Here is a 23,312-nt window from a genome sequence, read left to right on the forward strand (position 1 = left end):
TGGGCAGGGTGAGGGCAGGGGGGGACTCCAGGAGCTTTTCCAGCTGAAATGAGTCTGTGATTCCATGGTTGGGGTCAGGGTGATGCTGAGGCCTCTGTCCTCCAGGCTGCTGCAGAGGCCTGTGCTGGCTGAGGGGTCTGTGCTGCCCCGGGGGCTCCTGGGGTGGGACGTGCAGGGACAAGGCTGCCGTGCCTGAGCTTCTTCCTCTCTCTGCCTCCCAGGTCCGACCGACCTCAGCATGAAAGGCGGCGCCTCCAGCACGGCGCCGTCCAACAGCAGCAGCCGGGGGATGCAGGCGGCGCAGCTGAGCCCCACGGAGATCAGCGCCGTGCGGCAGCTCATCGCCGGCTACCGGGAGTCGGCCGCGTTCCTGCTGCGCTCCGCAGACGAACTGGAAAACCTCATCCTGCAGCAGAACTGACGCCGCCAGCGGCCTCTGCCCGCGGCACCCTTCGGACCTGCCGGGAACAGGCTCCCGGCGCTGCCCTGCCCAGCGGCCTCCCGGCGAGCGGCGGCCGCGGGGAGCTTCGGAAGCCGGGAGCCCAGAGACCTGTTTTGTTTTCCACCCCGAGCAGCTGGGAGCTGAGGCGATGGACACGCTCTGCAGCGGGAGCCAGGCCCGCGGCTCGGAAGGACGGGGGTGGGGTTTGCAAGGGCAGAAGGGAGCCTGGGGAGGTTTGGGGCTGCAGATGTATTTAGAATAACCTTTGTGGACCCAACTGTTAGATTCCCGCCCCCAGCTAATTTCCAGGTCTTAGGTGAATCACGTATTTATTGAGCAATGGACCCTCCTCTCCCCTTAGTAATTTATTTTTCTGGAAATGGATTCGTTTGAGTTTGTACAGATGCCAGTGCTGTGTGTGTCTGACCCGAGGGGATCCCTCCTGTGAAGTAACACATTCCATATCACTACACTGCTAGCGGCCGGGCGGCTCTGGGGAGCCCTTGTCCCACAGGGAGCGAGTTTGTCACCCAGCCCTGGACTCGGAGGCTGCCCGGCCCTGGGCGAGCGCAGCTGAAGAGCGGAGCGAGGGGCCAATCCTGCGCAGCCCCGGTGCTGAGCAGAGACCCGGCGGAGCCTGCGGGCAGGAGGACGACTGGCGCTCGTCTGAGTCACGGCGAAGAGCGGCAAGGAAGGAGAGGAGCCCGAGAAACATGTGTGTGGTGGCCAGCGTCCGTTCTCTACCTCACACTCCACTGTGGGCTCGGGCCGGGGCTGGGGCCGGTGAGTGTTGCCGCGCGGGACCCTGGCCCCAGCTCGCTGAGCCCGGCTGCTGCAGCCCCCCGGCAGCCGGGCAGGGGGTGGCTCCGGCCCCCAGCCGGGCGGCCATCGGCAGCAGAACTGACACCGTCCCCTCCGGGACCCCCCCGTCCCCCAGCTCACAGCCCCGGAACGAGCCCGCAACCCCCCCAGTGTGGAAGAGCCCGAAGCCCACCCTGCCCTTTAGCACCCCCATCCCCACGAATGCACTTCGTTTTGCTCAGTGCAATACCTACTGCCAGTGCTGCTAAACCCCAGTGCTGAGCCCAGCACAGCAACGTGTGGGGGGCCACGCTGGGGACCCCCCTCCCTCCTCCTCCCACTGCCTGGCCGGGGCAGGAGCCCTGGCTGCCCGAGAGGTCCCATCAGTCACCCCACAGTGCTCTGTCCTAGGTGGATGGTTTCTCTCTGCAGCCTCTCTCTGCTTTGGCTGCTCCGGGCTGGTGACGGGGGGCTGCTGCTCCCTGGGGTTTGAGCTGGGGCCGGAGCGGAGCCGGGCGGGGGCTCGGGAGCCTTGATCCCAATCACAGTCCCCAGACACTGGAAGAGAAGCAGAACCTCTGCCCTGCTCTCAGCCTGAGGACAGGCCCAGCAGCAGAAAGGACTCACCCTTGCATTGACTGTTTGTCCCCAAACCTGAAACTCCCCATAGCATTTGGAGAAAAGGGACCCAGCCGGGGGCACAGCCGGGGGGTCTGTGCAGAGATGAGCTGGGAGGCGATGCTGGAACCGGGAGCACCGTGTCCATCCCTGCCCCTTGCCTGGGCTGTTCCCTCTCCCCACTCATCCCCCTGCCCTGGGGAGGGGGTGAGGGCCACCCCAGGCCAGCAGCCCCCACGGCAGCCGGCTCTCCCCCGCCGCTGGGTTTGGCCTCTCGCCGCATCCTCCCGTCCCTGCAGTCTATGTAAATATTTATTTTTGTGTGGATACCACGAAGTAACAAACCTCTGACAACAAAAACACGTATCTGCAGCCATGTGTGAGAGTCTTAACGTTAAGGAAGGAGAGGCAGAGACAATCGCTGGCCCGGAACCCTCCCTCGGCCCCGGCCCCGGCAGCGCGGCCACGGGGTTGCCAGGCGGGTCGCCGGCGCAGAGGTTCCCTGGGGCTCCTGGACAGGTCGCCGGCAGCTGCCTTTGCCTGGGGTTTAATTTATACGAGTTTCTATCTGTCCTTAGCAGATCACCTTTGAACTTTCAGCGTCTCGGCACGTCCCGAAGTCGAGCGGCTCCTTGTCAAAGGGCGGCCGGGGCCGGCGGAGGTCGGGGCTGCAGGGGGAGCTGGGCAAAGCCTCCCCCGCCCCAGCACCCGTGCGCCCACCTCCAGCTGAATGGCACAGACTCAGACTCCCAGAGCCCTGGGGACAGCCTGGTGACAAGTTACGAAGCAAACGGGGTTGGCTCCGAGTTTCTGTCAGGGATCTTTGCATTTCTTTCTTTCTTTCTGTTGCGTTTCCCCCGAGCCGCGCTGTGACTGTGACGGTTCCTTCTCTGGCACCTCCTCTCCAGCTGATCCGTGCTCGGCCCGTCCGTGCTCTGGGACCCTTTGGCAGCCGCATTCCTTTGCTGCCCGGGCAAGGACGGGGTCAGGAACCACCATTCCAGGGGCTCACCCAGGAGGAAGGAGCAAGGAGCAGAACACGGCAGCCCTCGGGACGCTCCGAGGGGAGGTGGGAGGACGCTGGGTTAGCAAACGGTCTGGATGCTCTGGTTTGGTTTTAAGGAAAAAGCTGATCACTGGTCGAGAAGAATAGATTTATTTTTAATTTAATGTTATTGTATTCTGAACTCCAGCCCTTGCCCTGCCCTGCCCTGGCTGTGCAGCCCCGGGACTGTGCAGCCCCCAGGACGGCGTCTCCCCTCCCCACGGGCCGCTGTTTAGTACCAGTTCCATGGGGGGGTATCAATGCTGCTTTGAACTCAGAGGGTTAAATAGACTTTTGATTTGTAATTTTTTGTAAAACTTTTTACAAGGTAGCATAGAAACTTCAGCAGAAACCGACCACAATCCGTCCATGGTCTGATTTTTATATGATTTAGTGGTGCTTTAGGAACTTTCGTTGGGTTGTCTGGGAGCTGCAGAGCTCGGTTCTTCGCCTGTATCTACCTAAGACCAATGTGAACCTTTGTATTTTTTGCTCCTGATTTTGGACTCAGTGGAAGTGTACTGTTTACATGTACAGAACTCCCGGCCCCTGTGTGTTCTGCCAGACCCGCTGTTGACGAGGAAGATGCGTCTCACCCCCTTCATCTGCTTGAGCCAGCCACAGCCTCCCCCTCCTGCTGACACCCACCCCGGGGCAGAGCCCACCGAGCCCAGATCCCACTGAGCCCAGACCCCACTGAGCAAGCCCGGACCCCACCGAGCCCAGACCCCACTGAGCCCAGACCCCACCGAGCCCAGACCCCACTGAGCCCAGACCCCCTCCAGGCAATTCGGAGTTTTGCACAAATCAGTCGATTTTCCTTCCTTTCCTTTTTTCTGCCCCAGTAGCCGACATTGGGATTGGCCTCGACTCACCCCCCAGCTCAGACAGTGAACCGTGTGGGGCTGCAGCTTCCCCAGCCTCCTCTTCCTCTTCCTCTTCCTCCTCCCAGAGGGTGAAGCTGCTGAGTTCATTGTGGGGGAGCAGCACCCGGGCTGGGGGGGACCCGGCCGCAGGCAGAGGTGGGAGCTCCTGGGAGCTGGTTGCCTCGGGAGGAGGCTCTTGGGGAAGTGGGGCCTTTCCCGAGGGCTCAGACCAAGCTCATGGCACTTAATCCAGCTTCTGAGGTGACACTTTATTGCTTAATCGATTGATTTGAAATCGTTTGAAAGGATCTTTCTGCAGATAGGCACCTATGCAACTTCACGTGGCTCTCAAGCAGATGAGCGCTTCCTCCTCAACGAGCTTGATAAGAGTTATTTGTGTTATATACTGTGGATTTTTCCAGTAAATGTGGCTTAATATTTTAATTCTTAGAACGTGTGTCTGTTATCTGTGTGATGCAACTCGGTTCTGTTCTGTTTGTGGAATGATTAGCACAGGCCACCTCCCTGTTCCCCTCACTTAACAAAGACCAATGAGCTGTTAATCGAGCTGTTCTCTCCATGGTATGACCTGCTAAATGCACTGATTTCATAACTATGTGGAATCCTCTTTTTTATTTTGGGGGGGGGGTTGTTTTTTTTCTTTCATTCATTTCCCCCCTTTGGATCTGTATATCATATATAAGACTGAATCTACTTAATAAACACTGTATAACAACAAGGGCTTCCTCCTCCTGTCGAGCCCCCCGGGGTGCCGCTGCCCCTTGTGCCCCCAGCCCCAGCCAGAGCTGGTCACCGAGGTGGGATCTAAATTGAGGTGTGAAAAGATCAAACCCCAACCTCCACCTGTCCCTGCTGCTGCCCAAATTGTGCTTTCCCGGGCGTGGGTTCTGCCCAGAGCAGCTCTGGGGAGTCACAAAGTTCCTGCTTAACTTATATGTTGACAAGGTTGAATTTGTGAAGTGTCTTGGGTGGGGGGTTTTTTTTGTGGAAAACAAAGAAAAATGGAGTTTTCATTGAAGTTTGTGGAACACTCTCCCTGTCCCTCATGGAAAAGACTGGGTTCTTTTCTTCATCAGCTCTATTCACTAAGTATAATAAACCTTTGCATCCATGGAACGTTTCTCTCAAAGCGCCGTGTAGACAAACTCCTGATGAGCATCAGCGGCTGGTGCCGGCCAGGAGGATGCAGGAGATGGGTCAGAGGGGTCACAGCCCCGGGGGGACGGTTGGGGAGCAGCAGGGCTCAGCCCCAGCCCTCTGCAGCCCAGCTGCTGCTTCCTTTGCAAACGCTTCCGCAGCATCCCGGGGAGATCCGGGACGTCCCCTCCACAGCCACGGAGCCAGGACATTGCAGAGCCACAGAGCCAGAGCCAGAGTCTGGGAGAGAGAAAAAATCTCTTGTTTATTAAATAGCAGAGAGAAAAGAGTTACCTTTGCCTTGTGGGAACTCCTGGCAGGAACAGGATCTGGCTCCTGAGCCCTCGGAGCTGCCGTGTGGGATGGAACCGATCCCGACAGCCCCGTGTGCTGTGCCAGTGACGTGGGACACTCCCTGTCAGTCACTCAGGGGTTTCACAGCTCACCTGAGCAACAACCCCACTTGGTTTCTGCATTACTTTAGTGTATTTACATCATCTGGGCATCTTGACCCCTCCCTGTGCCTGCAGACACCGTCTGACCATGCAGCTCCCCAGGACAGATCAATACCTGACCTTTGCGGCCAGCTTCAAGAACTGCTCTCAGGGTTTTGGGCTCTTTAGAACCTTCTGAAGTCCATTTGTCCAAGGACTGAGACACAAAGGCAGCTGGAGGGTGCCCAGGGGCTTGGCTCCCACAGCACCCCGGTCCCACTGCTGCCTCCTGGGACCCCTGAACCCTGTGGTGTCTGCAGGTGCTGCCTCCACCCTGTGACTGCATCAAAACCATCTGCTGAAGCCCAGGCAGCAACACAGCCCCCTCTTGAATCCCCACAGCAGAGCTCTGGAAGGCTCCCAGTTAGGAGGGAAGGAAAAGCAACATTGGCTTAGAGAGCACAGAGGATGATTTCAGACAAAAAGAGGATTGCAACCACACATGTGGGTTTTAGAGTGTTTATTTTTCCAATACCACAAGGGACATACACGAGCAGCCCCCCCACCCCGAGGGCTCTGCAGCCCACACTGCTGCAATCTGCACCCTGCAGTGGCCCCCGAGGAGGCAGAGCCAGCCCCAGCTCCGCTCCCTCTCTTTGGTAAGCAGGTCCCTGCACTGCCCTGCAGCCCTGCAGCCGGGGCCTCGCTCCTTCCCACACCACGAGGCTGCCAGAGGCCTGGAGGATAAACCACCCCAGAGACGGAACCTGCTGCATCCCTCAGGCTTGCACGTCAAAGAGGGACTTGCACGGTTAAAACCAAAAGTGCATGGTCAAGGGAGGTAGGACAGAGCAAGAAAAGGGACAAGAAAAAATAACAACACCCTCCTATGATTGTGGCTGCTGCTGCTGGAGTCCAGCAGCCTCCTCTCCCCTCAGCATAGCCACGACTTCTCATCAGCACCTGCTCTGAAGAGGAGGAGGGTTTGTTCCTGGCATTGGTCACCTCCTCCCCTGCAGCTTTGGGATTTCACTGCCAGCACCCATCAGCACAGAGCAGGGCAGAGACCTGGCAAATGCCCTGGGGCAGGGGCAGGCTGTCAGCACCCAGGCACCTGCATGGGCTGAGCCTCCTGGAATACAGAGGCTCTGACTGCTGCTGCAGGTTCATAACTAACACCACTGTAATGCAACACTGCTGGAGAGCCTGAAAAGCCAAAGGAAGAAAGAAAAAGAACCTTTTTCTGGTCTATGTACATTACATCCATTTACAGAGGTGGCCAGTACTGTGTACAACATATAAATACATGATCAACAGATGCATAGAGGATACTTACAGGAGGCAAAGAATTCACTTTATACATCCAAGAATGAAAACAGATTAATAAAAAACAAACAGAAAAGAAAAAGCACTGTTTAGATGTGAATGGTGGTCCCAGAGCTGCTCAGGGACACCTGCTCCTGGCCAGAGCCCTCGTGTTACGGTCCTTGGCGCAGCCCCCTGGGTCCCACGGGCAGCAGCTGCTGCAGGAGCCAGGCCGGGGGCAGCCCTGGGCACACACAGCCTGGCACAGGGCAGGAGCTGGGCACTGGACGCTGCTCCTCTCTCCTTCCTGCACCCTCCGAGGTGGCTCCAGCCAGGGTACAGGCGGCTGGGTGAGGCTCCAGGGGGCACCGTGTCCTGCTGCAGCAGCCCAGGCACGCTCCAGCCCTCGGGGCACAGCAGCTCTTTGCTCTCACTCGCTGGCCAGTGGCACTTCCCACACGATCCAGGAACAACGGAGACGGCGGAAGGGGAGAGTGGAAGACTGTAGGGCCTCAGCTAACGCAGCCCCGAGAGAGAAAACACCCTGTTCCAGCAGTTCCTTTGGATGTGAAGGTTTCCTCCACCGAGGGCCTGGCAGGTTCCCCTCGGGCAGCACGGGCTAGGGGTCTCCAGGAGAGCAGGACGCAGAAGGGAGGCTCCTGTGGGGCTCAGCCCACCCAGGCTGCAGCGGCTTCCCTCGGCTCGGTCCTTTCCTCACCCAGACCACGTGTAACAGCGTTTCTACGACGAGCAGGAGCGGACAGTGGGGACAGGTTCTGGGATCAGTCCTTATCAAAGTACACACACTGAAGATACAATTTGTCCCATGGCCATAATTTATTATCTCACCACAAGGCACAATACACAGAGCTTAGAGGGTCCTATACAGTCGTCGTGACAGAAGGCCCCGCAGCCTTTACACATGATCATGGCTTTAAGGCTGCAGGAGCACTGGAACGCCAGCTCCTGGCCGCCGCCGGAGAACATCTGCACGGACAGGGCAGCGCTGCGGGCGGCAGCCAGGGCCCCGGGGTGGGCCAGGGGCACCACGCTGCCCCCCAGCCCCTGCAGGGCCGCGGGGGACGAGCAGGTAAAGCCGGTGGAACCCAGCTGCAGCTTCGAGAGCTTCCCATAAAACGCCTGCTTGATGTTGAGCTGCGAGGGGATGGACGAAGGCTCCAGAGGGTGACCGTGTCCTCGCCCCGGCTCCCTGGCCAGCTTGAAGAAGGGCAGGTCCATGACCAGGGGGAGGCTCTGCCAACGCTCCCCCGGCTCCGGTGCCGAGTGCTGCCGGTTCTCTGCGTCGCTCTTGCCCAGGCTGCCGCTCACCAGCCCCTTCTCACTCCTCCTCGCTGCCGGCGGCTCCCCCACGGCCGCTGCTGCTGCCGCGCGGCTCTTGGGCGCAGGAGCCTGTGTCCCGGGGCACGTGGTGCTGCCGTGATGCGGCCTCACACTGGGCTTGCCAGCAAAGCCAGAGCCAAAGAGTTTCTTGCCTTGAGCTCCCACGTAGCTGTTGCCGAGCGCGGCCCCTGCGGCCTGGGCTGCGCCAGGAGCTGCAGCCGGGGGTAAGAACCGGGGCTCCCCGCAGCCGTTCGGCTTCTCCGGACTCGCCAGGGCGTCGAGCTGCGGAAGCCGCTGCGCCTGCCACAACTCCTTCTGCTCCTCGAGGCCAGGAGCAGACAACGTTCTCTCCCCAGGGCCCGTGTCCTCAGGCTCCTGCCAGGCACTTGCCACGTCTGCCCGTCGCTCTCGGTGGCTGAAGGTCGCGCCAACTTTGGAATGTTTATCTGGGGCGGGTTGGTCCTGCGCTGCTCCCGCTCTGGGCGGTGCTGCCCCTGTCCCACGCTGCTCCTGGGGCTCCACAGAAGGTCTCAGTGCCTGCAAGTCCTTGCTCCTGCCCAGGGCGCTCGTCTGTGTCCCTCCACCTGCAGATTCCCTGCCCAAGCAGCCCTCGCTGCCTCTGTCCGTGTGCAGGGAGAGGCTTCCTGGCTGCTCATCCAGCAGCGGCTGTGCCACGTCCAGCTTCACCTCGCTGTGAGACACTGGGAGAGCTTCTTCCAGGGGCAGGTTCCCCTTCAGCAGCTGCAGCACCAGAGGGTTGTTGGTTTCCACAGAGGCCACGGGCTGAGCAGGAGCCGTGGGGCGCTGGGTGCCCCGGGGCGGCGCTGGGCACGGCCCCCACCCCGACGATGGGGAGATGGGGTCTGTCCTGGCACCAGTAGAGTCCACAACGTGGCCCAGGCCCTCAGCTCCCACGGATGGTTCTGCTCTGACCCTCTCGCTGCTGCTGGCACAGGAAGAGACTTCCCCAGCCGTCTCGCTCCTGCCACACGGACCCAGCTCTGTGCCCTCCTCGGCTACGTCAGCTTCGAAGTCTGAAGCGGTGTCTGTGGTGCCACTGTGCACACTCTGTGCTTCATCATCTCTCTTTGTCTTGAGCTCTGGAGTCTCCCTCAGCGGCTGCAGTGCTCTGGGGCATTTCTCCCTCAGCTGCACAGGTTTTTCAGCACCGTCTCTCCTATTCTGATGAATAAAGCCATCGTGGAGAGAGAGCTTCCCCAGCGGCTCTGGGCCCTGTTCCTCGCTGCAGGGTTTCCCATCTCCCTCTTTCTCCACGGGCAGATGAGTAGAGGGGCCTGGCCCAGGCCCCAGCTTCTCCCCTCCAGCAGCTGCTGCTCTGGAGCTACTGCTGTCGGTGATGCCTTTTTCCACAATCGTTTCAGAGCCTTTAAATCCAGCCCTGGGCGCCATTTCTGGCTCATGGCACTCTTTACCAGCTGATGCCAGCTCTGGCAGAGCACAACTGGAGGACTGTTCCTTTGGATGGGGGTGAGGTTCCAGCTGCCTGGCGGGAGCAGGAGCATCTCTGGGCCCCGACGCGTCTCCCAGCGCCCAGGGCCGTGACAGACCGTTCAGCAGAGGCAGCCCCCGCTTCGGGCTGGGGCTGTGCCTCTCCTGGGACGCCACACAAGGTGGGGCTTCGGTCCTTGGGTCACGGTGGGGCTGCTCGGGGCCCTCCTCCTGCCCCTCGGGAGCTGCACTGTCCGAGGGTGACCTAGTCGAAGCCTCCCAGAAGCACCTTCTGGGTGAAGCATCTCGGGGCTGAGCCTCCCCCGAGGCAGCACAGCCCAGCTCCCCAGGCCCAGGACACAGGGGGTTTGGTCTGGAGCAGAGGGAGGGCCTGGCCTCGCCCCCCGGAGCAGCCGCCTCCGAGTTCAGGCGGAGAGGCGACAGTAGTTGTGCTCGTTGTGGATCTGCCGGACGCTTTCCGTGAGCTCTCCTGGAACTCCTGCGCTCTGCTGGGCCGGGGGGGTCCCCTCCAGCCCCTCCTGCCTCGGGGCTTCTCCCCCCGCCGGGGCCGCCGCCGCCTCCGATGGCGGCCTCGCGCTGGGCTCGGGCCTGCAGAGCACGGGCCTTAATGTCGGCGAGAGTCCTGGCGCCGGCGCGGCCGCGGGGCTCCGTGCTGGGGACGATCCGGGGGCAGATCTGGTAAGTGGGCTGACCTTTAACCACCCAGGGTGGTTTAATACGTGAAAGTTGAATCTGGAAAGAGAGGGAGAAGCCGTTAGCTCGGAGCCCTGGCTGCTTGCAGACGCTGAGAGGCGTTTTCTGAGCAGCTCCCCGTCACAGCTCTCACCGCGAGAATTCAACCAGAGCTCGAAACACCCAGGAGGAAGCTGCTGTGGGCAGAGCAGCAGCAAACTGCTCCCAGCCCCCTGTCCCTGCCCTCCTTGCCCACAGCCCCCCCCACATGCTGCCACAACAGCTCAGTCCCCATTCACCTCCTCCCACCAGAGCCCACACACAATTAATTACCAAGGAAGCAATTTCCATCCAGACCTCCAGAAACCCAAATGGTGTCCTTTGGGCCAGGATGGCTGCCCCTGAGGCTCACAACATCGACACCTCCAGTCAAAAGGGGAAAAGCCTGAAGGAATACTGAGGTTCTGCCCAAAAGGAGCAGAACTGAGAAGCTGCATGGGGTGAAGAACACAACTCAGAGGTGTCTCTCTCCAACAAGTCAGCTGGTCTGAGCAGTGCCCTCTGTCTCCACAGAAATGCAAACTGCCAGAGCAAGGCAAAGTTTCCCTGTGCTCCTGTGCAAAGACCCTGCAATGCTTTTCCCCTCTTTGCTGCCCCAGGCTGACGGTGAAGCTGTGCTACCCACGGCTACTCTACCAAGGGAACCCTTTCACCGCCCCTCTTTACATCACAACACTTGTGAGCACGGTTTGGATGCCTCTGAGCAGACAGCCCCGAGAAACCCAGCAGCTGTGACTCTTTCCTACCCGGATGGGTGGGACTTTTGGCTCCTCTTTAGTAGGCTGTGGCTTTTCTGGGTGAACACTTTCAATTGTGTTACGAAAGGACTGACGATCTTCAAGCCGGGGCTTCTTTTCGGGGAAGGAGGCAGAGGCAGCCTCCTCAAAGCATTTCCTCTTCTGCTCCTTGGCCTCCCCAGCAGAGTTCTCCTGGGGCACGCTGGGAATTCTGTTTGCAGCTGCCAGGGGCAGATCCTCCGACGCCCCGTGGGAGTTGGAAGCCTCTGCAGGAAGGTGCAGTTCCGAAGCCTCTGGCTTCAGCCCCGCGGCCGAAGGACTCGTCGCATCATCCTGCTGGGGGTCTGTCTCGGGCTTTGTCTCTTTGGGAAGAGAGGAGGCTGCAGCCAGGGAAGGGGCCTCCGAGGGAGCCTCGCCGGGCTCAGGGTCACGCCGCTTGTAGAGGCTCCTGCGGGCCCTGCAGCGCAGCTCGGCCCGCGACCGCTTCTTGAAGTGCCCGTCCCTCTGCCGTGTGGCAGGGCCGCGGGGCAGCCTCCCCTCTCCCTTCACAGACAGTCCTGTCCTGTTCTCAGCATCCTCCTGCACCGAATTCTGCTCCTGGGATTCTTCTTGGGTCAGGCCCAACCTATGAGGCAAACACAAGAACCAGTTAAAAGCTGAAGCCCACACTAAGGGAAGGACTCGTCCTCCATGATGGCTTGTCCTGTGTACAGGAACAGACTCATCAAAACCCCACCGAGGCACTCTGCAATGACACCATCTCTACATGGGGATGGGGAAAACTAAAGGAGTTGTGATGGAAAACGAGTCATATTAACTCATCCTGCAAAAGAGAGAGATGGGCTACACAGCCCTGGCACGGCCCAGCCCCTTCCACTCAGGACTTCCCCAAGCCTCTGCTTTTCAGGAGTTTATGCTGCATCCCCTCAGGTATCTCCAGGCAGAAACACGCTCTGGAACCTGCCTGAGCACCCACCAAACAGGACAATGAGGCAACGGTTCTCACTTTTGCCCGTAGTAGTCCTCGAAGAACTTCTCTTTCCATTGCTCCACTCTCTTCTCCTTTTCCATCTCCTGCCGAATTCGAACTTGCATCTCGTGGGTGAACTCACCTATGTGGCAGCAAGAGACCGAAATGCAACTCCAAACAAAACTGACTCTGCAAGAGCTTAACAGCACAGAAGCCAAGTACACGAGGGACAGCCCTTCTGGTGGTGTCCTGCTCTCCACCCCACCACAGACCCATGTGCCACCTGCAACTCCTTAAGGACAACAACAGTGTCACAGCCTCAAGTAAGCCTGCAAAAATTCCTGTGTTACCAGACACAGGTTGCCACTGAAGGAAAGAGAAGCCTGGCAGAACTTCACACCCCAGCACTTTGTTCTCAAGGTCCCGTGGCACCAAAGGGAAATACATCTTTGATTTGAAAGAAGAAAGAAGAGTTGGGGACAACATACCCAGAGATACACTGCAAAGCTGGGCTGGATTCCCATTCATTAACAGCAAAAGAGTACCCCCACAGCGCTGTGTGGCGGGGACCTGCTCCTCAGACACTCACCATCCGCCAGCCGCTCCCGCCAGCTCTGCGCCGCATGCGTGAAGAACTCGTTGTTCAGGGCGCTGCCGCTGAGCCGCAGCAGCCCGTCGGCCCCGACCTGGCGGGAGCAACCCAGGACAGACACACACCATTTGTCCAGCTGTTCTGCCAGCAGGGGAGGGGAAACCCCCCCATGCTGCACCCTCGTACCTGTCTGTCCACCTCTGGCAGGAGGTAAAGCAGCTGCTGCTGGAAGTGCGAGGGGAGCGCGTTGAAGGTCCTGGAGTTGATCAGAGCTCGCAGGTTGGTGTTGACAAGGATGGAACCCGGTGTCTCAAAGTCAATATCCTCCCCCCTGTTTCGTTTCATTTGCCCTGTGGTTTAAGGACAGGCAAATAAAGGAAACATTGCTGTATGAAAGTGTCTCAGCATTCCAGGCATGAAACTCATGTCAAACTGCGACAGCAAAAGGAGTACAAGATGGGGAAGGTCTGTAGTGTGCCAGCAGGGAAGAGTCTCAGAGTCTCAGGCACAGTAATGAACGCACACACAGCTGGGATCCTGCAATGAGGTCACACTTCTGCCACACTCGGGTTCAATTCTCTGTGCTGCTCTTCAGAGCAGGCAAACTTCCCACCAACTGCTTTAAACAACCGGCTCGTGAGCCTCAGGACCACCAGGTGCCTTCTGGAGGCAGAGAACCTTGGTGCTCTTTCCTCAGGCACACAAGGACCCCAGCAGTGCCTGTGCTCATGCTCAGCTGTTGTGACTGCACCCAGAAGCACGTACCAGCCGTGGGCTTGCGGATGCCCCTCAGCAGCTGCGGAGGGTCCCTGTTGATCTCTGTTCTGCTGCGCAAGGAGGCTTTGCACAGGGCCAAAGAGCTGCTGCTGCTGCTGGATGTGCTGCTGCTCTCCCCATCAGCATGCCTTCCTGTGAAGCCTAAAACCAAAACAATTCCATCAAAATACACAAAGAACAGCAGAAGCCCAAGTGGGAGAGTGCTCTGACACACGAGAACCGCCTGCTAGTAACAGACACACTTTACAGGGTATTGCCCAGTAACCAACTGCTTTGGTGGAGCTGAACACACACACAGCTCTGCATGGTCACATTCACAGCCACAGAAACCCTCAGGCAAACTCACAGATAACCAGGGTCCACTGATGGTAAGCTGTGCATGCAGCCATCAGAAACCCACCCCAGCCAAAGCCACGCTCACCAGAGGCAGACTCCATGTGTGCCCCGTTGACTTTCAGTGGTGTTAACACAACACGTGGCAGCATCACACCAGTCTTTTTCTTTTGTTTGGTTGTCTGCAGTCCAGAAAGAAACAACAACAAAGTTTTATGGAGGGGTAAAATAATCTTCTAAGCTGCACATTTCCCAGTTAAAGAAGTACCTGGCTCGTGGGGAAACCTCCAGCTGTTGTTACATTTAGGAAGAGTGGACAAGTCCAAGTTACCTCGCCATAGTGCAGTTCCTCAGCTCAGGAGACAGCCCCATAACTGAGACCTCTGTGCACACCCAGCCCCTGTCACACTCCCCAGCTGCCACACACTGATGGAAGCTCCCCTTAAGTTCCTGCTTCCCTCCAGCCCCACGTTTTCCTACCTGGGAGGCGGATCTGTAGCTCTCCCTGGTAGCAGCGTGTCCCTTGCTCTGAGACTCAGTGGAACACGAGGCATTAGAAGAGGTTTCATCGAGGGACACTGTAAGAGGTGGGCACTCAGTGAGACACAGCAGTAGGTCCTGCAGGTGCAGCTGAATGTCCTGAGACACTTACCATCGTTATCACCACTCACAGTGCTTGCTTCATTGGACCCGCAGCTTTCTGCGTCTGCTGTATCCTCCAGCTCCTCCCCTTCTGGCACAGATAGGTTCCGAGACCACTGCAGGGCATCCTTCTACAGGGGCAAACACAGCTGGGGTGGGTACAGCCCTCCCTCCCAGCCACCACACCCTCAACCCAGGACACATACAGCTGGCTGCAGAGAGGTTTTTAAGCTATTTTTTAATCTTCCCTATTTTACTCCTTGATACAGGAAAGTATTTTGAAGCATCTTTGGGCTCACAGGGGAACAGAAGTCACCTCAACTATTGGAACATCTCTCAGATGAGTAACTCAGACATGTGCAAAGTGAGGTCAAGAATCTGTCACACTTTTCTGCAAGCTGGCAGCTTCTAATAAAGAGAAATCTCTCATTCTCACTGTGACAGAACAGGCAGCATCAGAGTAGCCAGCTACTAAGAGAGTCAGCTTAAGAGATGTATTTACTGCTTCTCTAGTCAAAGCCATTTCCATTCCATCTGTTTTCAGCAGTTCAACACAACTCCCTGGCAGCAGGGGAACGGATGCAAATGGAAGAGCTGAGATACCTGTTTTCTACCAAGCTGACACTTATCAGGGAATCACAAAACAATGCAAAAGAAAAGCCTCAGACCAGAAGCATTTTCAACATTAGAGATGACTGGGACAATCAACCCAAACTACAAAGTGCTGCAGAGAGACCTCAAGATCTGAGGAAACACTGGTGCTGAGCATACACAGAGTGTGGTGGAACACAAAGCAAACAATAGAAGAATGAATATACATGTTCCTGTCAAGATTTCAGTTGCAGCTAGGAGCTCTCAGCCCAATTTAACTCACTGGTTGGCTGTGTTCCCTCGTGCCTGGCAGAAAGAGAGCAGCCACCTGAGCTGGACACCAAGCATTGGAGTAAGAGGATTTATCTTGCCTGTGCAATTCAAGTAACAGGGTATTTTAAAAGGAAAGTATCATATATGGTTGAAAGAGCTGAAAGGCACAAGCTCTAATGTAGTGATAGATTCCAGACACTGTCACATGATGATCCCACATGCTGCACCTTCAGCTCACACAGTGCTCAGGGACAGTTTAACACCCAGCCAGGCCCAGCCACAGCAGGACTCACACCTCAGCCCTCAGCTGAGGGCAGGGACCCTGCACTCACCTTGAGTGTGAACAGGCTGATGCGTCCAGGCAGTTTGTAAAACAGCCCATCTCCTCCCCTGGAGTTGGAATGGAGCATGGCATTGAGGCAGGCCAGGGGAGACGTGCCACTGGAACAGAGAATGGCACAGAACAGCAGCTTTTAACGAGAACACAGTGTGAAGGATCTGTTTAAATGGGCAGCATCGAGCTGAGGGGAACAGAGGTGTCACTCCTGAGCCCTATGGGGTGGGCACTTCGGTCCCAGTGTGACTGTATTCACCCTCTTGACCAGTGCAATCAGCCCAAGCTCATCACAGTAAAGCAACCACCAGAGAGCAGGGAGTGTTATGCCAACTCTTCAAGTCCCTCTCAGCCATTTTTAGACATTTCTGACTTTCATTTCCCGTTTCCTCCCTTTCTTTGCTTGACACTTCCACGGTTGGATTAATTTCACCAGCCCTCCCAGTTTATTCAGATGTAAACAAACCCAGCAGCAACTGCACAGAGACTGCTTCTGGAATGGCTTCCCCAGCACGTCACACACCAACCACACTGGCACAGTTACACAGAAAGGCTCTGGGCCACTCATTTCTCAAGTCCTACGTAATTGCCTGGTTTAAGCAACCATCCTACACTCACACTGCTGGAACCTCTGTGCCACGTAACCTCATGCTTTCCATTAAGTCACAGAGGCAGAAAGTTACCTGGAAGATACATTAAAGCAGTATCAGTTTCATTCTTGTTAAAAGTGAAACTGAAAACTGGGCTGAGACAAAATACTTCCAAGGAAACAATCGTTCTCAGATGAGAACTTTGGGTAGTGTCTGTTTCCATCATGAAGGTGTGTTTGGGTTTTGGACATTTCTGCACAAGCCCTGGCAACAGACAGAATTACCCCTGTGTCACTTTTAGGTGTTGTGAGAAACATTTCCAGCCTCCTGTCCTGTTTGACAGTGTTTTCCCTTTGGTGCTGAACAGCCACCCTGAGCACACTTCCTGAGAAGAGCAGAAGAAAGAGTTTTCCCTGAACTGAGAAAAAAGAACCCCAAGCAATTAAATCTGTGCTAGCAGGCAGGATCCAGCCATGGTGCTGGGCCCCAGTATCTCTGAGCACTGCCTCAGCACTGACTCAAAGGGAAAAACATCTCCAGCCACTAAGCCATTTCCTTCAGGAAACAGAGTTTCAGGAAGAGGTTCTATACAAGTTGCAGCTGAGTCTGCAGCGTGGGTAGCCAGGCAGGATCACGGCCTTTCTTCTCTGAACAATCCTCCTCCCGAGAAAACAGGCTTTTCTTAAAGCAGAGCACTAATGACCGGGGAAGGAAAAGCAGATATCCTGAGGGAAAACTACTGACCTTCAAAGGAAGGACTGAGCTCTGTGGGATTTAACTGGGCACAGGCTCCACAGTCTGCTCTTTAGTTACCTGCTGGGGCAGGTCACTTGTCAAAACTGGGAGAGCACCAAGGTAACTTATGTGTGTGGAGACAGAGCTGCTATTGCCCTTAGCAGAGGCCAGTCTACACCCAGAGATCCTCAGCTGTCTGCTGAGGTAACAGGACTGACATAGAGTACTGATTAAAACAAAGCTGTATGGAAGTCCTCATCAAAAGCCTCTCTGAACCCTACTCAGAGCTGTGAAACCACTGCCCATATCCAATCCAGTAAAGACCTCCTGGGCAAGGATCAACCTGACATCACCCCTCTCCAAACAATGGCAGCTCCCACTCACCACATCTCTGGAGGCATCACTCTCACTATTCAAACCATCCCAGCAGTTCCCTGATTTCAGACACCAACAGGGAGCAGACACAAGCTAACGTTCTGAGTTATTAGATCCTGGGGAAACCAGTTTACCTCCTGTAGCTGGGTTCAGGGTACAGGTTGAGGAAAGGCAAACACCACAGTGGAAAAAGTCCCCAGAATGAAGGTGAGGGGAAAGTAAGACTAGAAACAGGCCACACATCCTGACTGTCCAGAAGCCAATCAATGGGCAGCAGCCAAGAGAGACTGCTTTTGCTGTCTCTGGTAGTCAGACTCTTTCTCTGCCACACAGCACTAACTGGACTACCAGAGTTACCTGCTGTCTTTGATCTGCAAGGCACCGTATTTCTCTTCTACCACTGTCACAGGATCAGGTGGAAGTTCACAGGAACTTAACCAGGGAGAACAGTCTCCCACTCCTGTCGCTTCTGAGGCTCCATATGAAGTTCTTTTCCATATGAAGCCCACATTGAGACAGGCATCTCCTCTGTCCAATGGCAAGAGCCACAACAGTGTGAGTTGCGCTGCCACGGTGCTCGAAAATCCAGGTATAAAGTAAAGATGGCTGTTTTCAGCCTCCTAAACAGACTCTCTGCTCTAGAAGCATCAGAGGACACAAAGCTTAAACTGATCTGAAACTAGAGTCATAATACAGAAGGGACTGGGAGCTACTTATGAGAGAAACAGCAAGTACAGCAGTGTAGGAGTCTGATCTGCAGTAGGTGATTTACAGTCGATGGATGTTACCAAAAAACCCAACAACAGCTTTCAGTTATTGTCAAAGATGAAAAAAACCCTCCAAACAAAACCCCAAACCTGTATATAAATGTCTGCACTGTCATAAGAAATAACCATGTTGGAAAGAGGAAAAAGGGAAGAAGAAAAAGTGGGCTGGAGCTGAGGCAGAGCTGCAGGAAGCAACACAAACCTTCACAGGCAGCCTCCCCATGCTCTGCGCTATGTTTTAGGCAAAGTCATCAATACTAACCTCATTTCCTTTAGTCCTTCAGCCTCTATGACCTGCAGAATCTGTTTTGGGGTCATAGGAGCATCAGAATAATTTTCCAGCACCTGCAAAGAGAGAAAGGCCACATGTCAGCACAGAATTTGCTTCTGCTTTCTCAGACCACTCCACAAGTTGCAGCTCAGCTCCAACGATTTGCCTCTTAAAACTTCATTCATCTGCAAAAGACACACTACAAGTTTCAGGCTGCCTCAAGATTAGATGCTGGTAAGCACCACAAAAGGCTTCATCTGGTCCCTAATGAACTGAAATACAAACACGAAGGAGAGAAAAAGCAGCAGAATTTGGCCTCAGCCCCACAGCACGAAACCAGTGGAAGCTTTACCAGTGACCCCAGTGTACATTCACCTGAGCTGCTGCCACACACAACCTTCAAGTGTTCAGATGTTAGTGACCTCTAACGATGTAAAACCTTCCCCCTGCCACACACCTTCCTATCTGTCAGTAAGGCATCCAGCCTTTTTCTGGCCCTACCAGTGTTACTGTATAAGCAGATCACTCGATAGCATACCTTCCTTGGGTCACTGCACTCATCTTCGCTCCAGTTCAAGGAGGGTACCATGGGTAAGAGTCAGACTTCTTGTCAGGGAAGGACAGAATTCAGAGAAGGACAAAGGAGAGTAAAAGGTGTGTGGGGGAAAAATAATGGCTGAGACACTGTAAAGATTTGGACTGCTTGCCTTTGAAAGAAAAGGAGTACAATCAGGTATTAAAGAGGCAATACAATAACTACTCCTTTCACATATGGTATGAGGAACAGATTGTCACTGACTCATGGGCACACCTAAGGGGGATGGTACTGATATTGTCCTAAAGGCTGTGCAACTTACTGCTCCAAAATGTCTAAACAGCAAAAACTGAAGGATTCAAAGAGAGGATTGGTCATGTCTGTGGATGATTACCCACACCAACAGGAAACAACCAACCCGAATCAGCTGCAGTAGATGGAACCCACCAGGTCTCTTTGGGAGCAGATTCCACACATGGAAGCAGACAGCACGGCTCCCTGACCACAAGGACACCCCAACTCACTGACCTCCAGGCCTGGCTGGGCAAAGAGATGTGACACAGGCACAGGACGTGGCCTGGAACAGCCAGAAAGGCAGCAATGGGTTTTCACTGGGGAACTTCTGATCATAGCTGTGGTCTAAATTCCCCTAAAGCACTGGCCACAGCGATGCACAGGCCTGGCTGCATTCGTCACGGGGCTCTGCAGGACGCAGCAGCACGCCGACGGCTTTCGGTCTGACTGTGTGAGGACTCAGCAGAGGAACCCCAATGCCCCATTTCTATCAGTGACATCCAGAAGTGAGTCACTGCAGCACCGTGGCCAGGCACAGAGCCTGCAGGTTGCCTCCCAACAGGACACTCACAAACGCAACATGGTGCAGGGCACCATTGCATCTCCACACCTTGTCCAGCCTCCACGAGTGCAGAAAGATCCAACCCATGTCAGTGTGGTTCTGCACTGCAACTATGCTTTGTGATAAAAGGAATTCCTGAGAGCAATATCCACCCAACGTGTCTTTTTCAGACACTGGAAGATCAAAAAGCCAGCGGCGTTGGGCTGCAGGGGAGGGAAAGGAGCTCTACATAACCTGAGAGAAAACACAGCCAAAAGGCAAAGAGTTTACAGAGAAGATCAAAGTGGTGAACCATACCCAGAGAGAGTCAGCAATTTCAATTCTGAGTCAACACAGCTCCATCACACTTTTTGCTTCCACTAATCCAAACCCTTGCCCAGGTTATGCTGCCTCCATGAAGTGTGACCCGCAGGGAGCAGAGGGCTGAGGAGGGGAAACACAGCCCTGAAGCCTAGGGCCAGAGCCACAGCATGCAACAAGCCTCCTCTGCAAAATGAGGACACTCACAGCTCACAGAAACCTCCCTGGAGCAACAGACACAGGGAGCAAAACACACAGCCCAAAGCAGAGCACGAACGAGCGTTTACATAAAGAGCAAAGAGTCTGTGCTCAGGGGAACAATCTCCCACCAGCAGCCACACGGGCTGCTCAACGGCAGGGCTGGGGGAGCCCCAGCATGGGCCCTCCAGCCCTCGCCAACCCAACCCCATTGTCACCACATCGACCCTCTGTCAGTGACTCCACCTCAGCTACTCCTCGCCCCAAAACAGACCTTTCCCCCTCCACTGTTGATAACAGCAACACTCACAGGTTTCTACATCCCTAAGTAGGGATGTTCCCATCCCTCCTGCACCCCATTCACCAGCCATCTGGTTCTGCCAGCACCTGCTGGACAGTCCCACAGCTCTGGCTGTTCAAATGGCCCTTTCAAGGCTCGTTCTGTGGAGCGTGTGTAGCATTTGGCTCCAGGAGAGCAGCTGCTCTGAAAGCACTTTTGCCTGTGATTCTCAGAAACGTGGAGAGGAGAAAACCCCACAATGGTGAGTGTCAGAATGGCAAAGTAAAGGCATTTTGACAGGGAGCATGTGTAAGACTGGTGTGAAATAAAGCAGCTATTTTTAGTGCATTTACAATCAGTCCCACGAGCTGGAAGCGCTGCTACAGGTCTCTCTAAGTGCATAATCTAGTGTGAGATGGTTCTATTCCTGGTTCATCAATGGCTCCAAGATGCTGTTGAGTCTCAGGCTCGTTGTGCTCCCACTGTGCCTGAGGTTCTGGCCACGAGGCAGGGGAGAGGAGCTGTGTTGGAAGATCCCTTTCGCAGCAGGTGGGCATGAGGAGGGGTGTTAGGGGGCTGCCTCAGAAGCACAGCCCCACACTCTGCTTTGGGCAGCTCAGAAAGATGGATCTTTTCTACTTGTTGGAGCTCAGGAGCATGAGGTGACTATAAGGTCATCTGCCATGGCCTCTGCCCCCATGGCACCTGCCAGGGGAGCATCCTTGCCCCCTGCAGTGATGCCCTCAGCTCGGGGAGAAACGCAGGATGAGGTGACAGACCCCCAGACTCCTGCAGGGAATTCTCCAGGGCCTGGCTCAGGGAATTCTCCAGTTTTCCAGGCAAAGTCTGAAATATTACAATTCACACACACAAAAGATTATGCAAGTTGCTGGAAGACAGATGCCTGTCTGATTAGGTTTCCTCCTGGCAAGCAGTAAGAAAACACTCTGATAGCCAAACCAATCTTACTCAGAGGGAGCACCAAGACCCATCCTGAACATCCCTGACACCAGACACGAGTCTCAGTTGGATTCACACACAGTTTCTTCTGAATATTTACGTGCTCCAGCGCACAACCTGGCCAGGCAAGAACAAAATAAACACACACAGGAGAAAAAGCAAAGAAACAAAACACCCTGAGGCCCTGCACACCCATCCCTGCAGATCTCCACACGCAGTTCTCCCTTATCCTCACCAGCCCAGGGCCACCCAGAGGACTATGGAGAGAGCAGAGATGCCCTCACACCGGCCACAGGCAGATGGAACATCCCTCACCTTGTGTTCTGGCATTCCTGTACCTGCACAGACCTGGGTCACTGTGTCACCAGGAGTGATGGGCTCCTTCTCACCAGCTGCAGCTATGGCCACAGAGGCCCTGAACCGAGTACCAGCCTAAACACCTCCAAACTCACCCCTTGAATGAAACTCCCAACTAGCTCACGCTCACTACCTGAAACATACCCCAGTCATCTTTCCCTTTGCATTCCCTAGACTATGAGTGTGGGTTCAAGACAGTTACAGCTTTCACACGGAGGGAAATTCCCCTTCTCCCACTGCCATGGTGGAAGCACTGCAGCCTCCCCACAGACAGGCACAAAGCCCGTGGGAGCACATCTGCAAGTTTGAGCCTCAAAGACAAAAAGACTCAGAAATACCCGCAGCTACACCCCCTAAACCGCAAAGGGTCACAGTAACACCCAGCGCCGTGCCGACCCCGGGGTGTTGGCACAGGCGGCTGAAGCCCCCCCTGCACCCCCTGCCCGCTCTCTGGGGCTGCTGGGGCACGGAGGGAACCGGAGGCATCAGGTTCCTGCAGCCTCGGGCATTAAACCAGAAAGTTTTGACAGCGGTTGTGCCCAGAGCCCGGGCCAGGCCTCCCCCCGGCCCCAGTTCCTCCCGCGCTGCCTTAAGTCATCTGAAAAGGAGAAAATGAACCGTTCCCTCCCCAAGAGCGGCCACAGCCCTGCCCGGGCCGCGCGCAACAACCGCGGCGGCAAGTACCGAACCGCTGCCTCGCCGAGCCCCGCCACAGCCCGGCCCCGCGGCCCGGCAGGAGGCGGCGGCGGCCCCGGGGACCCCCGGGCGGGGGGCAGCTCGTCCCAAAGCTTCCTCGGCGGGCCGGGAGCTGCGGTCGCACCGTCCCCACCCCCGCCCCAGCGCACTCCCGGGAGCTCCCCTCCCTCTCGGCCGGCTGGGGAAGGAAAACAGCCGGGGACGAGGCCGCCCGCCGCGGGACCGGGGCGGCACCACTGACACCACTCCCGCCGCCGGGAACAGCCGGGCCCCGGCTTTGCCCCGCTGGGGCGCGGCGCCCGCGTCCTCCCCACTCCGGTAAGGCGAGGAGCGGCCGGAGCCGGCGGCGAGCGCAGCCCCCGGGCGGGCAAGGCCCGGCGGGGCCCGGTGGAGCCCCCGCACCCCCCTCCCCGGGGCCCGCCCCAGGCCCTCCGCGGCGGGGCGGCGGCGGCGGCCCTTCCCCCGCCTCACCAGGCGGGCGGCCTCGGCCCACGTGCGCTCCTTCTTCCTCCGCTGCTTCATCTCCTTCATCCTCCTCCCGCGCGGGGCGGCGGCGCGGCGGGCGCGGACCGTTATGCGCGCGCGGGCGGCGGCGGCGGCGGTGGGGCGGGGCGCGCGCGGGCGGGCGGGCGGGCGGCGGGCGCGGGGCGGGCCGAGCGGGGCGCGAGGCGGGGGCGGCTCCGGGCGCTACGGGAGGCGGCGGCGGCGGCTCGGGCCCGACATAACAACGGGGTCAAAGGGCCGGGAACGGGGGGGAGGAGGCGGGGCTCGGCGACGGTGGCCGCGGCGGGACACGGCGAGGCCCGCGCGCTGCGACCGGAGAGGCGGGGCCCGGTGCGCGCCGGCGGGTCCTGGGCCTCGTTTGAAGGAAAACAAACCGCAATGGCTGCCGGGAGTTGTAGTTCCCGCCGCCGCCGCCGCCGCGGCCCCG

The 23,312-nt window shown here is 56.8% G+C and overlaps 2 protein-coding genes across 9 annotated transcripts in view; one reads left to right on the plus strand and one right to left on the minus strand.

The window, feature by feature from the left end:
- NOL4L (nucleolar protein 4 like) overlaps positions 1 to 4,216 on the plus strand; it is a 60,575-nt gene extending 56,359 nt beyond the window's left edge. For 7 of the 8 annotated variants that reach the window (XM_062009003.1, XM_062009007.1, XM_062009006.1 and 4 more), the window contains one exon: positions 222 to 4,216. In XM_062009003.1, the coding sequence (XP_061864987.1) occupies positions 222 to 421 (200 nt within the window). In that variant the 3' untranslated portion in view covers positions 422 to 4,216. The remainder of the gene's footprint in view (positions 1 to 221) is intronic. The other variant, XR_009819834.1, reaches the window with a different exon arrangement.
- Positions 4,217 to 5,869: 1,653 nt separating this feature from the next.
- Positions 5,870 to 22,975, minus strand: ASXL1 (ASXL transcriptional regulator 1). The gene is made up of 12 exons (XM_062009390.1): positions 22,853 to 22,975; positions 18,191 to 18,273; positions 15,460 to 15,568; positions 14,274 to 14,394; positions 14,102 to 14,199; positions 13,710 to 13,803; positions 13,277 to 13,429; positions 12,698 to 12,861; positions 12,509 to 12,605; positions 11,956 to 12,061; positions 10,959 to 11,574; positions 5,870 to 10,212 (listed from the first exon to the last, which is right to left on the minus strand). The coding sequence occupies exons 1-12, from the start codon at positions 22,910 to 22,912 to the stop codon at positions 7,510 to 7,512; spliced, it is 4,404 nt and encodes a 1,467-aa protein (XP_061865374.1). The 5' UTR covers positions 22,913 to 22,975; the 3' UTR covers positions 5,870 to 7,509.
- Between the last annotated feature and the right edge of the window lie 337 nt (positions 22,976 to 23,312).

The sequence above is a fragment of the Colius striatus genome, chromosome 16 (assembly GCF_028858725.1).
Source record: "Colius striatus isolate bColStr4 chromosome 16, bColStr4.1.hap1, whole genome shotgun sequence".
Lineage (NCBI taxonomy): Eukaryota > Metazoa > Chordata > Aves > Coliiformes > Coliidae > Colius > Colius striatus.